The following is a 16,614-nucleotide window of genomic DNA, read 5'->3' as shown; positions in this document are numbered from 1 at the left end:
TACTTTCTACAGTTTGGCAAAATTTATCATCAGTTGTTTTTCTGTTTAAATAGACTTCTTGTTAAAACAAGAAGGAAATGGAAGGTTTGAGTGTCTTTTAGTCTGTTCATGTTTTTACTTATACTTCCCTCTGGCAGGGGGGCGGGGGGGTGGCTTTCAAAATTGGGTTTTAACAGAGTATCCGGAATCATTTAAAATCTGATTCTTAGCCATAAGTTTAAATGGCCACATTTCGTGTTTTCTTTGTGTCTCCATACCTAATTTAAGACCTTCTTAAAATATCTAAACTGCAATTTCTGGTGAGTCTGGTTTGGCTCTTGGATTGCAGAAATAGTTCATCTCCAAAAAGGACAATTTAATTACACACTGAGATTTGCTTTAGCCACACACGGTGTAACACTGAATCAAAAGGCAGCTGTAAAGGCAACATCTACACTTCTTTTGTGAACTTCCAAAATGAAGGAAGCAGGGTGTGTTTGGACATTTCCATCTTGTTAGATATACACCATCTTTTTGGTGGTGCTTGGGGAAGCAGTGCACACACCCCTTCCCGAGCCAGTTAGCGCCATGTCTCTACGCTGCCTATGTAGTCGTTGGTGCCGTTGCTGCCGCTGCTACCACTCTGCTTGCGGCCTGAGCCCTGCTTCTGCCTCCCCCGACTCTCCTTCTGGATCAAATTGGAATTGAATCTCTGAGTGAGATTCTGACTCAGACTCTGAGTCGGGTTCTGATTTGGGTTGGGATTTGGATTCTGACTCAGATTCTGACCTGGACTCTGGTTCTGGCCCTGACTCTGACTCTGGAAATGGGTCTGAAGGAACCTTCCCTTCAGAAACTTGCGCTGCTCCTGACGCTTCCGCCTGGCATCCTGATGCTCCTTCTGCCTCATGAACTGATACCTTTGCAGAAAGAGGTCTTTCGCATAGCTGTACAACTCCATATCCAGAAAATTCAGTTCCTCAATACGCTTTTGGATTTCCTCATTGATCTCTACGCTGGAGGCCCTAGTGGTATTGTATTGAGTAAACAGCGAGATAAAGTTCATGTTGAAGGTCTTCTCAAACAGGTACTGGGTCTTGCGCTGAAACTCCGTGAGGCCAAAGAATGCCATGTGCTTCAGATTGGACTTGGCGCTTTCCAGAAGGATCTTGTTTCTTTGCTTTTCCGGCATGACAGAGAGGTTGTAGCAGCCCACTAGAGTCAGGTCAGACAGCATGCGCACTTGGCGGTTGTTGGCCAGATTATAGGGACAGTCCATGAACTCTTTGAGAGGGCAGCCAGACCAGTCATCCCCAGTGTAGCAGCTGGGCAGTTCTTCAGAGGTTGGGAGCCTTCCATCACAGACATGCAGGGATGCTTTCCATGTCGCCCCTCTCTGGACATGCCTCCATTCACTCAAGTACCGGGACACTGGATCTCGGAGGATGGTGATGTAGTGGAAATTCCTATGGGCAAAGCATAAGGAGCAACAGTCAGAAGTGTAGCTGACATAAGTGCCATCAGGAAGGTGGGTGGCCTGTGATGTTCATGGCCACTAAGGAATGCAGCAGAGGAATGACAGAGATCTGGTAGCATTTGTCCTGCAAACTGTGCTGTGGTCCCCTCTTTATAGCCAACTAGCATGACCACATAGCGAATTCATTTATCCAATCTCTTGACACTATATCCACAGCAGGCATAAAAGTGTTAGACTCTGGATAACAACCTTCCTGTGCTTTACCCTCCTTTGTTCTCTTCCCAATGGCCCTATTGGGCCAGTACACAACCATTTTACTTTATACTCCAAACCCCTAACCCCTATTAAACGAATCACAAAATGAAGACTCAGTGGAAGCGAATGGCTCGTGGAAGTGTAATGGAGTTGATAAGGGAGGTAAAATTCTAACATTTCTTTATGAACAATGCACAGGCCTTTTTCAACAACCTGGTCTAATCTGGAAATGCTACGAAAAAAAGAAAATCACACCAAAATTATTTGACAAGATACTCTCCATTCTGGTTATTCCCAGAATATTAGGGCTCATTCATTAGAGAAATGGACTGTAGAGGCCGGCAGAGCATCAGGGCCTCCAGAAGTAAACACAGTGGTTAGTATGGTCTAAAGTAGGCATGTAGCTGCCAACGCCACATTTGCAAGCATCTACCTCTTTTTACATAGTACCATTCCCAGGATAGGAAAGTTAAATCTGTCAGATCCCAAATATTCTTTTTCTTTATTCACTGAACAAGTAAACAAATAGAGTGTGTGGAAGCTTTGCTGGATGGCTGTCTTCTCTTTTGAGTTCCCCTAGACTTAAACTTTAAGACCAGATATAGTCAACTGCCAAGGTTAGGGTGTCAATCACTGTTTTATAAGCACCACTCACACACAAAAAGAGGAAACAAGGAGTGACTGAGACCTCTCCAAGGTCCTTGAATTCTGCAGGTGGTAATCCAACATACCTCTGACCAAATGTCACCTGTACGGAATCATGACATGCGCAGTGGAGCAGTCTCCGTTTTCACACTGTAGTATTATCACTGCTACACACACACACACACACACACATTACCACCACACTATACCACATACACACACACACACACACTACCACCACACTATACCACACACACACACACACACACACACACTACCACCACACTATACCACACACACACACAACCACCACACTATACCACACACACACACACACACACACATAACTCCCTTGATTCAGGTCGCAAAAAAAGCTGGAGATTATGTTAATAGCTCCATCCTTCCAGGGAAAACCATCTCAGGGACCTAGATGGGCTCAATTGGGAGCACCAGATGCTGCTGAAAAGAAGACCCAATGGTGAAAAGGAAGACGTGCTGATGGACTGTTCTTCAGTGTTCCTTGGCCCCTGCAGTTACCTTGTAGCTGGAGGGTGGGAAAATAAGTAAACATAATATCCTGAGGTCTGGGAAGAGGGCTCATTTGGGGAGGTGCTTGTCTTGCAAACATGAGAATCTGAGTTCCGATCCCCGGAATCCACATAAAAAGTCAGGTGTACAGCGTGTGTCCGTAATTTCCAGAACTGTGGAGGCAGAAATGGGTGGAAACATGGAATTCACTGGCCAGTCAGATTAGCTCAATCAATGAGCTCCGGGTTTAGTGAGAGCCCCTGTCTCAAAAGTAAGGTGGATAGTCACGAACACAATGGCCCTTTTGGAGGCCAAGCCAAACCACGGACAGAGCAAACAGAACTGTTCTACGTTTTCATTTACTTATGTGTGTGTGTGTGTGTGTGTGTGTGTGTGTGTGTATGTGTGTATACACGAAACACGAGCATACATTGGTGCCTGTGTGGAAGTCAGAGGACAATTTTCAGGAGGACATTCTGTCCTTCTACAATGTGTGCTCTAGGGGGTCAAACTCAGGTTACTAGACTTCTCAGTAAGGTCCTTTACCACCAGACTGTCTTGCTGGTCCAAGGTGAGTCAGCCTTAGGATGCCTTGCGCCATTAGAGGCACCATGGGCACACAGGTGCGCTGAAAGATCAGGCATTCCATTAACCCAGGGAATGGCTGGGTTTTGAAACTCAGCTTGCTCATGCTGGATGGGGGTAGATTGCTTGTGACTTTGCTCAATTTATTCCTTTTAAAGGAAGCCCAAGCCTTTCAAAAAATGCATCTGGATTCTGATTATATCCCCCAGTACTTTCCGCACACTTGCTTCTTGGCCATGTCTACATCCAGGCACTGATTAAAATAGAACAAAATATTGCAGGTCTGTGGCATTCACTAGAAACCTCCCTGCAGATTGGTATAAACCCAACTGGTACTGTGAAACAGACTGGTTTAATTTTCAAAGAGGAAGGCAAGCTCATCCCCTGGAAAATCATACACAGTTGGTTTCTCTCAGCAATAATTAGACAGCATTGTCTTGCGACCAAACGTGTCATTTAATTAAAATGAACAGGCTTCACATTGTGAAATTGGAGTCATGACTCTCCATCTTCTTTTGCAGGACAGCTGCTCTCCAGTTGGCCTTGGATTAACCCAACCTTTTCTTGTTTCTTTCAGGCAGCGTTTGAGATTACTGCAGAATGTGCTTGGAATGCACGTCCTGAGAAAAGTCTTTTGAGATAAGAAGGAATGGCCTGAAAGAGCCCCCATCTTGCTGCTGTCCTTCCTAAGGAACAAAACATCTGGAGTTAGGGAGGACCTGCCCAGACTTTGTTCCTTTGCCCTAGAAGTGCAATGCACTTCAAACATTTTTAAAGAGACATATAGTTTCTAAGATTAAAAAAAAGTGGGGGTCTTTTACTGTGGTCTAAGTGCAGTATACTTAATTTTTATGACAGTATTGCTAGATATTCAAGTTAGTCTGGAGCTCAGTATATAGCCCAGACTGGCCTGAAGCTCATGATCCTCTTGCCTCAGCCTCTTAATAGCCATATCAGAAGCACACCTGGCTCTGACAGGCACCTTTGAACTCTATGCTCCCTGACTGGCTTTTTTGGGCCTCGAAAAACCAGCTCACAGTGGATCCTGGCTGCTTTCATTCTTTGCTTCCCGTCTATAATGAACAAATTCACTTCACTTCACTTGTGGATAAGTATGTTCTGTTTGTCTGGGCTCAACATGCTGCGAGCCTGTTTCACATATACAGTCCTGTTGTTGATAAGAAATCATGGAGACAATAAGATCCAAAGAAAAAGCCGTGTAGTCTCCAATTCTTCTGCCTCAGGAATTATTTATATCTAAACAATTCCCCATGACTGGCTGATCCTGAGTCTTAGTAGGTCTCTCAAAGCCAACATTTGCGTCAATCCCCGAATGGCAAGCCCTTATCACTTCTGTATTAGATGATTGCTACAGCAGTGTCTTAGGCCACTTGTATGCATTCGGGCCTATGCTCCTCCACACAGTCCCATATCTACATCTGACCTGTCATTCCCCAGTAAGTCCTCTCAATAATACTCTCTCAAAGTTATTATAAAAACTCAGATCTTCTGCATTAGACTTAGCCATGTGGGTGGGGCCCAGCTTTTTTTTTCTGTCTAGTCTTGTTGTGAGATTATGAATCCTAGGGCGTGGTCTTGTATGCGGACATGACAGAGGTCTCTACCTCTCTTGCTCCTGAGTTCTCTTGGGTGGTCGGAATGGAGCAGGTAGCTTGCTCTTCGCCCCTGGACAGAACAAATGGACGAAGGCAGCTGGATCAGCGCCAGCAGCAAACCCATTCTGTATCAGTGAGTGATTACCCCTATTTTATACCTAAATAAATTCTTGAAACTCTTAACAAACTCATGTGGCTTCTCGCTACACAGTCTAGTCTCTTGTGAGCATGCCTTTCACTGTGCTAACTCTGGGATACTGGTAACTGACAAAATTGATTTTGATTGGTGAAACTAGAAGGAGCAGTTAGTATTGGCTTTCAGTAGGTTGAATCTAGAATAGCACTAAGCATTCTACAAGACCAAGCTCCCTACAATAAAGAATCATTCATCTTCCAAATGGCAACATGAGAAATTCTGTTCTATATGTCATGCTCCAAGGATATAAAAATCCTTTTCATTGTTCAGGTTTATCCCAGTTAATGATTTACAAGGCCCTTGCCTTTGTATATAGTATACCCATTCTTTCTATTTGTCCTTCATACATCACCTAGAAAACAACACATTACTTACTCAAAGGTTTTCTCCTCTGTAAAACCTTTCTGGACAAAATAAGTCCCCCGCCTCTACCCCATTGCCCTGGGATGCTCCTACTGGGACAATCACTACAATATGCTGTGATTGTCTAGTGATTTTTCTGCATCCCCTTTTGGGCTACGAGCACTAACAGAGTAAAGAATAAGTATTGTTTATCGATATAAGCTCCTCTGGGCCTAGCAGGGGGTTTGACATAAAGTAAGTGATTAATGAAAGAGTATTGAATGAAGGCAGCCAGAGCAGCTAACACGAAAAACGTACATCTTATTCTTTGATAATGAAGAGCCACTAGATGTCACTATTTAGTAACAGAAACACCGTTTGGTACTGGTGATGGAGCATTTTAAGATCTGGTTATATTCAGCTGCTGTACCTGACTCGTCACGCCGCAGGCCGCTTTCAATGGAGGCTGGGAAGATCAAGGCCATTAAAATATGAGTGAAGAGCAAGCGTGCTTTGCTCCTTGTTTTACTGTTGACTTCTTCTGCAGTAAGAATCCAAGGTAGAAGTCACAGAAGCTCGGAATTGTCCGTGTAAGAAGAAAGAGCTGCAGCAGCAACTCATCTGATTCAAGGCCTCCACTGTAGAAGCAGAGGCCCTAAGAGCCCCTAGGAACCAGTAACACAGGATAACACACTGAGCCAGCCTTGAAAGAACTCACTAACTCCAGTCAAGTAGAAAGGCCTGCCTGTGGAGAGCGGGTGCTTGCTCACCTCAAGCTCATAGCTAGGAGGGTTTTGTGACATCGCTTATGCGTTAAGTGGAGACTCTGAGAGGAACAGCATGGCCCAAGGTCATGTCTCAAGTTAAAATAAGGGCATTTACATGTGTATCTTCTGATTCTGGAAAAGGGTTTTTGTTTCATTTGTTTTCTCATTGCATTTCTGGGACAAAACCCCAGGTCTTGAAGCTTTGTGAAGAAATTAAAGGAGTGGTTGGTTCTATGCAAGGACCTAGAACCAGCACCACCATCCGCTTGGAGCTTCTTGAGTCATCCGCTATTCCAAAACTTGGGTCTTAGATCTCTGGAACCTGTGCTTTAGTGACCTCTCTTGGGAATTCTGTCGCACCCTTACACATTGGAGCTGGATCATCTCTGGCCTAGAGGTATGGTGTCAGCCATCAGACGTCTTTCCAATCAAGTGAAACTCTCATGGAAAGAAAGCCCAAAATTCTGTTGGTATTGATCGGGAATCTCTGCAGATGCCCATTTCTGTCATGCACTATCCAGGGACCTGTTCCGTGAACAAAGTTCTGAGGATCAAGTTGTAAATGTTGACTTTCCTTTGAGATCACTGGTTCACAAAAGGCCATCATAGGATTTTTCTACACGATTCATAGAGGAAATAAATATCAAGGCCATTTTATTTTAAGTGGGGGAAGGCCAGCAAACTCATAGCAGTTAAGGTCACAGGAGTGATCAATAAAAAGTTAATTTAAGAAAGGAAACAGTTTCTTAACCCAAATCAATAGGAGCAAAATTTTATTATACCTATAGTTTACTTCGGATTTCTTTTCTGAAAGTTCAGTTTTTACACAACTTACTTCAACTTACTTTGGTTTTGGAGTAATAGAGAGTGATAGAAAACCAGAGTTGTGGTTAGTAAACTAAGTAAACTAAGCCAACGGTAGGGGGTATACATGTGCTTGAAGCATTAATGCTGAGAGGCTGGTCTCCATCTTCAGCTAAAAATGCCTGAAGTAAATGCTATGATCCTCTCACTGCATGCAAATAACACAGTCCAAGCAAGGAGGATGACTTTCAGTTCAAACAACATTAATATATGAGCCTCAGCTAAATAAAAGCACGGTAAATTGAATTAAAAGCAAACACGCCTCTGATGGGACCAGATCCCTCCAGCCCTGCAGTTGACGCTTGAATTGATTTTCTTGTGTGGTTCATATATTGACAGTCCCCAAAGGGGAGTTCCATAAACGCTGTGATCAGCAGGGCAACAGCCTCTTTAAAGAAGACTGGGGCTTCGCAAGGGGACTACTTTGAAGCGGGTGGACACTCATTCAGATGTTCTAGTTTTGGTACATTTGCCACAACAGTCTTGTGGCTTAGTCGTCTAGCTTTATCTAGTGAGACATGAGAGGCATTACATGTGCAGACAATGAGCTACACAGAGCATTGATAGCCATGATTGCATTTCATTGTCTTCGCAACACTGGAAATCCCAAATCATGTGGATGCTGAACCTCTCTTTCCCCTTTCAAGCTAATACTCTGGGCTACCATTTGACTTGGTTCACCCAGAGATCCAAGCGGGACAGAACCAGTTCTTAGGGGTTCACAGAGCTATAGGATAATTAACACGCTCTACGGTCACTCAAGAGATGAACTTCTTTCCTTAGCAGGGGGTATCATGTCCAAGAAAAGGATCTCTGAACAGAAAACCAACCTGCAGCAGGCTGAAGATCTCATTCCCACCAAATGAGCTGCAATGTTTCTGTCAAAGATGGAACTCAGGTGCCGGGCGGTGGTGGCGCACGCCTTTAATCCCAGCACTCGGGAGGCAGAGGCAGGCGGATCTCTGTGAGTTCGAGACCAGCCTGGTCTACAAGAGCTAGTTCCAGGACAGGCTCCAAAACCACAGAGAAACCCTGACTCGAAAAACCAAAAAAAAAAAAAAAAAAAAAAGATGGAAGGTGGTCCAAGACCATTAAGACACAGCCTAGGCGTGTCTGTCCTGAACTATACTTTCTAGGTTGGTGTAGCATGCGCTATGGTACATAGACAACAAATATTCTCAATGGCAGGTGTCTCAAGACATGGCCTAGTCTTTAAGTAACAAGTGGCTGTATTCAGCTCTTCTTGGAAAGATTTTAGCTCTTCTTCATACCTCAACAAAGAGACTAGTTCTCTGGGTATAAAGTAACATTTTAACAAACTCCCCCCCCCCCCCCCCCGTGGGGAAGGTTGGTTGTGATATGGGGAACCTTCTCAGAGCACAAATGGCCTTCACTAAAACAGAAGTGTGGTTTATGGTGATATCTTTTATGGGACAGACAAATGATTCAGTGTTTTTTTTCTTCTATGAAAAACCAAAAAAAAAAAAAGAAAGACTTCTATTATGACTGAATTCAAACTTGAGATGGAGTTTTTCATATAATCAGGCATGGGGGTATTAACTGAAAAAAGTCACTCCCCTCTTTCCCAAAGCCCCATAGGTTTCAAAGTACATAAATATTAAGGGTTTTGCAAACTGTGGGAAAACTGAGATTTATTTTTAACAAGATGTGAAATTCCAAGCTTTATGGCCCATGGTCACCAGTCTACCCAGAATCCACTGAGTTTCTTGGCATCATGAAAACCTGTGCAGCTTACAGCACTTCCCAAGCACCTCTATTTTTGCCTTCTAAAATTATGTTGAGAGTTCCGGTTCATTAATAGCCCAAGTGTTTTGGAGGTGGGGGGAACTTTTAGAGAAAACCCTCTTTAGTATGTGCATGAGGTAGGTAGATGGGGCAGGGTTGCAGGAGACATGAAGGAATACAACTTCTTTAAGGCACATGCAAACAAGTTTGCCATTGATTAACAAGCTCAGGCTACCTACCTAGCTTCCCTTCCAGGACCTTCTTCCTGCCCACATGGCATTCTCGGAGGTTCTGAGTCTGTCTATTCTTTCTATGTAACATTCTATGCTAAGCTGCCAAACCTTGGGGGTGGGCATCTGAGGCAAGCGATAGGAGTTGGATCTCTTCCTTCCTCCCACCCCAACATGAGTAGGTGGGTGAGAGGAGTGGGAATCTCACACCACATGGCATCAGAACCTGGCAAGGAAGCTTTGAAACAGCCTCTCTGTGGTCACTCTGGTTTACGTCTAGCTCGTCAGATGATGTTTCCTATAACCTCGTGAGCTGGAAATCAGATGGTTCTGCCCTGCCTTTTGATTGGCCAGTAAAACCACTATAAACCACAAGATGCTTCATGTTTCAACTTGGAGGTGATAAATCTAAGACACAAGTGATATCTAATCAGTAACCCGCACATCCAAGGATCGAATCGACTGTCCTTGGACTTTTTAAGCTAGGGGGCTCAAGAGATAATACTGAAAAAGTGTTAGTTACTATTATCACTGTTAGTGTTGTTATATGGATAAGGATATTCAGCAGAAAGGTTCAAGTCAACCATCCTTCAAAATCACGCAGCCAGATACTGATTGTCTGGTAGTTTTGAATAAGCCCTGAGCCCAAACTCTTGAACCCAGCTTCAGTTGCCATTGGCCAGGAGCAAAAGCAGCCTGGTGGGGGAGACAACACCTGGAATAGGAGGCAGTTGACCTTGGCAGGGTATTAATTGATGGGGACTAATGCTGCAGGTTTATGGTCCCACTACAAAGCCTTAGGAATGGAACTGAAGCCTTTCAGAGCTCCAGGGCCTTGGGGTTGGAATGTAGCTGATAACTACTTTAGTTTCAGCTTTCCGTTCCACAGATGCAGAAACTGATAATCTGTTCTCTTGCTGTCTACAAATTGCGAGAAACGCAAAGGCATATGGACCCCTTTAAGCACTGCCACAATGACACAGAAGCAAGTCATGGTCCTTTCACATGGTAAGTGGTCAATAAATATTATTTAGGGCCGTTTTAAGCTGGCTGGTCCCATTCATTGACCCAGGGTCTGCTGTGCACACACTCAGCCAGGCAGGCACCTCCTCAAGTGTTCTTTTGCAGAAATCATTAGAGGAAACCTAGTCAGGAAAAGTGCCTGCTCTCAGCATTGTGCTAGTTTCCAGAACGGCACAGGGGGAAAGTTTCTCCTAAATGAAGGCTGCCCTTCTTGTGCCCCGGGTTGATTTTTAATGAGCTCCAATATTGTTTTAAGGTGCCGAGAAAAATGAAGTGTAAACTTTGGCTTTGGTGGGGAGACGCAGACCTTCTTAACCATTTCAACTGGAAAGAATTGGAACCATTCAGAGTCTCGAGAGCTGGCGCGGTCATGAATTGCATAGGCTTATCCCCCTGGAGACAGTTGTTTTTAGTTATTCCAGCTGCCAAAGGCATACATGCTGAAGAACATGGCAGCACCACATGTGTGTGGAAATCAACATGAGTATAGGACCGCTACTTCCTTGGGTCTTCATAGTGCTAACAAAGAAATAAATAAATAAAACTTTTAATCTGCCATCTAACCTTTTGCCCTAAGAATCCGGCAGCAAGCTGGAGCGAGCAGAGGAGGGTAGAGAGACTGAGCACACCAAGCGCCTGCTTTGGCAGAAGTTGCCATCTTTAAAGCCAGCCTGTAAGAGGACTACAGGTTCCTCACATACGAGAGCTAACTATCTTTCATGAAGAAAAATAAGTTTGGACAGCCTTGTTTCCCTTTGAAGGCACAAAGGGCCCTCCTCTGTAACCAGTGGCGCAGTATTGGGAAGCCGAGGGATGAGTGTCCTCACCACTACCCGCCCCCTCCCCATGCACGATATGCTCCTGTAGGTAGCAGTTCAAAAATCACACTGGAATGTCTCGAATCCCGAGAGAGACATTTCTCTTCAGGTCTAAAACATTTCAGACTGAGTAAATTTATAGTGCATGAAATCCAATGCCGATGTATACTGTAAAACCTAAGTCACAGTTTCGTTTTGTTTTGTGAATATGTAAACATGCCACAGTTTTTGACAGAGCTGAAAGTTTTTAAAAATGGCATGCTATAAACACCATCTTGTGTAAAACAGAGCCTCGCTCTGTGGAAAAGGAGAGGGGCCGTGCTGTTTGTCATGCCGGGGAGTAGTTCTCAGAGGGGATTCGCTGGAATATTCCATGCCAATTTACGTGCACTTAGCTATGGTTGCTTTGTAGATAGTCCAAGCTATGTCTTGTAAGTAGAATTTGCCACCTGATTAAAGACAGAGGTCATCACAGGTGTAGATGACAAATCCATATATTGTTCAGAGCCTTGCCAGGGCTCTTAAAGGTCCGTCGGCCCAGTTGAACAATGACACACCAAGACTTAGAAATGAAGGGTAAGGACTCACACATTCTACTTGGGGCAGAGCCACAGTCCCAAACCAAGTTTCCAGCTCCTTACTAAGCATTTAATTTTTTTAATTTAAAATTATTATTATTATTATTTAGATATCATGATCAGATGACTGGCAAACAGAAATGGGCTTTATGCCAAGACAGTTCCTCTGATGGGGAAAGCTCACTTCTTTTCACTGGATGATCTCAAAGCCCTGAAAGAGGTCTCACAGTTTAGCGCTCACTCGGAGGGAGATGTCTGATCCTGAGTTCCCAACTTAAGGCAGGTCCTAGAAGGGAACACCATCCTTGGGCTTTTCCATTGAGTTCTGACACCAAGCATGTGCCAATGCAAAGCTGCATTCATTCATATATGTTCCGTGTGCAGGGCAGGGCTTAACTACTGCCTTGCTTGGTCTCTCTTACTAGACATGAGGCTCATTCTCAGAGATGGTGACTGGAAGTGGACTGCAGGCCTTTGAAGACCGCAGATTCTTGATGATACCCTCCGGCCTGCATTGGTGGTACACAAAGGTTGACTGAAGAAAATCTTCATCCGCAAGAGGAGAGAGGGAGGAGGAAAACAGGGAGAGAGGGAACGGTGGAGGAATGGAGGGAGAGCAATGAGGCCGAGTGGTCTGGTTAATAAAGATTGGGTATTTCTTTGATCATTCTCTCTTTATGAATAATATAAGGCAAGCATTAAAACAAAATGAGGAAATTAGACTTCCAAGTAAGTAGGCAATTAGCCCAAGGAGATGCAATTAGTCGCACTGGGTCCAGGACTAGAAGGCAGCTCTTCTAAAACGCTCAGGGCAGTGATTATCACTGTTCTTTTGCACAGTAAACACTAATGTTGGAAGAATTCCTTTCTCCAGTTTTGTCTCATCAACCACAGACTTGTTCTGTAAGAGCCTCAAGAGCCAAACAGTTGGGCATCTTTTGAGGGTCAGACATCTTACAAGATGTCACACTTGAGGGACAATTGATGAACCATCTGCCATGAAACCTTATAATTTGTCCAGGATGTTCCTTTTCGTCATCTCCTACCTGCTCTAACATCAGTTCCTTGTTCCATCCATCAGAGCTAACGGGCTCCCAATGCTGGCCTTTCCCCAGCAGCAGAAGATGCGACCATCATAATCCTAACTGAAAGAAAGGGTGGCAAAGGCTGTTTCTTTCCCGGCTCTTCCCAGGGAGCCTGAAATACTCTACCCTTAGCTGCTGTTGTTTCTTGTACTGTGCTGTCAGAAAATCTAACTACTCACGTGACTGGCACTGACCATCCCATGTCCCATATCTTTCTGTCTGGTCTCCTCTCTGTCTCTTGCCACTCCCCCACTGCCTCTTTCCTTTGCTTAAGATTTCTCAAAATCTCAGGTCTGGGAGGAAATGCATTTGACCAATATCACCTATGAAAGAGCACCAGAAAAATTCTGTGAGAAGGCCACACCCCTAAAGGGCAGCGCCATGCCCTCCTCAGTGAGGAGAGTCCAAGCAGCTTTAGGGAGAGTAGCGCCAAAGAGGCTTTTCTAGAGTCACAGCCTGCAGGGAGCTGGCTACTGTGTACAGGAGAAAGGCCGTTTCCATAGTCATTAAGAGGCTTTTTTTTTTCTTTCTTCTCAAAGAAAGCAAAGGAATTTGAAATGAGGCCATTTGGTGACAGTTTGATCAAACTCCCCACCCCCCCTTTCCAGAATCATGAATCAGTCATGAACACAGTAAGTTAAAGCAAGATTTGATTTCCCCAGGGCTATTTTTGAAGTTCCGTAGTCCCCCCATCTTCTCCACCTCCTTCCATTTAACATTCATGATTCAAGGTGTGGGGCGAACACAGCGACCTGGAAAGAATGGACTGACAGTTGCTATGTGGGCAGGTATGCTGAGGGAAAAGCCAGGGTTGCTGCAGTTCAGCAGAGTAAGCTCTGTTGGGATGTTGGGGGCTTTAGCGCTGAGGTGCTTCATGAGAAGCCCGGTGCATTTTCAGGGATGAAAGCGCTATTGCTCCATACCTTTCCAAAGATCTTTTAACGTAGCGTGTTTGCTTTCGCTCTCATTAGATCCTCATGGCATGCCTGCAAAATAGATAGGTCTAGCCGATTCCACAAAATACAGAAATGAGTGCCCAGAAAGGTGAAAGGTCACATACCTAGTAAGCGATCAAGTTGCATATGTCTTAAACCCATGTCTAGAAGCCCAGTCTCATTTTGCTATCCAGGGCCACTTTGCTTGTTTTAGAATGAAAGGAATTTGGTGTGATGTAGTGTGGGGCTTTCTGCAACTCTTATCAGCATAAGAAACCAAAGCCAGTCTGGTGGGGCGCTATGATTTGAAGAGTACTGGTGAACAGAGGCCAGAAGTCCACAGAAGAAGATGTATGCCTTTGGTTTAAGAATCTGCCATGTGAGTGTGTGTGAGCGTGTGTGTGTGTGTGGTGTGTGTGTGTGTGTGTGCATGCATTCATGTGTGTGTGTCTGTGTGTGTGTGTGTGTGTGTGTGTGAATGATAGGGAATAAGAAGTAGAGAATCTTAAGCTATGTATATATTTATTCTTTTTTCTTTTTTTTTCCGAGACAGGGTTCTCTGTGTATCCCCTGACTGTCCTGGAACTCACTCTGTAGAGCAGGGTGACCTGAAACTCAGAGATCCACCTGCCTCTGTTTCGCTAGTGCTGGGATTAAAGGCGTGAGTCACCACCTCCTGGCAGTCATAACTTATTAAGATTTATCGTTTCCATAGGTGGAAACTACAGGACCTCCAAGAGAGCCTCCTGGGAACTTACAATCAGACCCCACATTGAGAAGAAATGGTTTGGGGTGGAGAAGGTGGTGTAAAAGGCATGCATAATACTGAACATCAAGTTTATAGGAAAGAAAGAGCAGTTAAGAAGGAACACAAAGGACCTCACAGGAATTATACTGGGGCTGAGAACCTGTCAGAAACCTCTGGTTTAAAATACATGAGATATGCAGAGAGGAGGCATGGGGACCAGAAAGAGTGGGAAAGAAGAAACAGGGATAAATAAGAGTAAGGTACAGTGATAATAATTGTGGACTAACTAAAAAGCAATAATAAATGACATTCATATGAATTTAGAGTTACAAAGGGTAAATCCCAAGGCTTTACAGAGGAAATTAGTGGTCTGGATTTTGGCAGAATAATGCCAATGACTTTTATCACTAAGTTTCTGGTTGGGTTTTGTCTTCATTCTCAGCAATGCTCCCCACCTATAGAAGCACACACACTAACTAAGGGAACTAACCTCCTGCTGCTTCACAGCAGATGGCCACCAATGGCTGTGCTCCATGCTGTTTTCCCCAAGTACAATGTGGTCTGTTTTCCCTCTCTTTCCAAAGAGCTTATAAGAAATCCAGAGAAAGAGTTTGAGAAGGGTCTACAGATGCCCAAATCCACACGGTCAAGTCCCTTACTTATCTAAACTGGTGAGTGAGGCACAGCCACACCATACAAATCCTCCCATACAGATGAACTGTCTCTAGATTACTTCTAATGTCCAAACACAATGTGGATACTATGCAAAAGCTGTGCCAATAATTCTTATACTCTACTGTCTAGGGATTAGTGACATGCAAAATTATCTGCAGGTGTTCAGGACAGTCACATATTTTCCCAAATATCTCTTTCTTAGAGCTAGGTGAAGCCACAGAAGTGGACCCATGAATTCAGAGCACCAGATGTACTGTCTTCATAAGGTTTCATTTCCTCCTGATATTCACAGCTGAAGCCACCATGTATTTGTATGAACCTCGAGAAATGACTCTTTGGACATCCTGACCCCTTTTGGGGGGGGGGGTCACATCAGATATTTACATTACGATTCGCAACAGCAGCAAGAGTACAGTTGCAACGTGGCAATGACAACGAAATAATTTCATGGTTGAGGGGGTCCCCACAACATGAGGAACTATACTAAAGTGTCACAGCGTTAGGAAGGCTGAGAACCACTGCTCTTGAGGACGCTGCTCATCAGACCTTGTAATTCATGCCCCTCCAAGGTCATAGGCATTTCATGAAGAGAGTAGGTTCTCTTTCTGTCTTTCTGGTCTCTTCCTATTGACCTCATGGGCCCAGAATCATGTAGAAAATCCAACCACTGACAAATGCTTCATATTTAAGACTTTGGAGTCAAAATGCCCTGGAGGAAAGTTCTAGAGTACATTATATAATGCCTCTAAAGTGTGCCTCTCCTCTTCTGGACATCTATTGCAGAGAACTCTGATTCTTCAACGGCTAACCTACATAAATTGCTTAGCAAAATGCACGACACCTGGTACAGATTCCCCAGCCTCTCACTAGTGTATCGCTTTCTTCTTAATGAAATGTGCAGTCCTACCAGGCTCCCTTTAGCCATGCCCCAACAGAGCTGTTATTCTAGAAGCAAAGGAAATAACATTAGGAAGCCTTTGGGCAAGAATTTGTTAAATGACCTGACGCCCACTATATTTACAGTGGCATTTGCTCCTCAAAATGCAAGGAAAGACAGGAACTGGTTTCAACTTGAATTTGATATTTTCGTGGCCCACACACTGAATGCCACCAAAGCCTCTGCTCCCCGAACGGCGGTTTGTGGAGATGGAAGAGCGGCAGTTTTTCATTTTCCAGAGTCCACTCACCCTTCCAAGAAACTCAATGCCTCATTGATTCATAATACAGTGCATAAAGATTTCATTTTTCCTGCCCACAGTGATACATTATGGAGGCAATCTGTTTTGCCACTGAAAAGTTTGCTTAGTAGAAAAATTTGGAGTTTTGACATTCAGGAAATTACAGTCATCTGTAAAACACGATTGATATGCCAAGGCTAACATTTTCATTGCACTCTTGGAGCCAGAATAACTATGATAAAATATGTGTTACCCCACACCCATCTCAGGATCTTTTAAGGAAACATTAGTTAGCAAGGGGAAGCTGCCACCCTGGGCTCCAGGATTACAATGGCAATGCCAGT

General features: G+C 44.2%; 1 protein-coding gene across 2 annotated transcripts in view; it reads right to left on the bottom strand.

Annotated features, from left to right (window-relative positions):
* Window positions 1-559: 559 nt before the first annotated feature.
* Window positions 560-16,614, bottom strand: part of LOC121439864 (heparan-sulfate 6-O-sulfotransferase 2-like) — a 283,772-nt gene continuing 267,717 nt past the window's right edge. For both annotated transcript variants that reach the window (XM_041640487.1, XM_041640488.1), the window contains one exon: window positions 560-1,445. In XM_041640487.1, coding sequence (XP_041496421.1) covers window positions 560-1,445 — 886 coding nt within the window. The remainder of the gene's footprint in view (window positions 1,446-16,614) is intronic.

The sequence above is a fragment of the Microtus oregoni genome, unplaced genomic scaffold (genome assembly GCF_018167655.1).
Source record: "Microtus oregoni isolate MIOR12 unplaced genomic scaffold, Mior012 000063F_ref0000156, whole genome shotgun sequence".
Classification (NCBI taxonomy): Eukaryota; Metazoa; Chordata; class Mammalia; order Rodentia; family Cricetidae; genus Microtus; species Microtus oregoni.
This window is presented reverse-complemented; position numbering and strand designations above follow the sequence as displayed.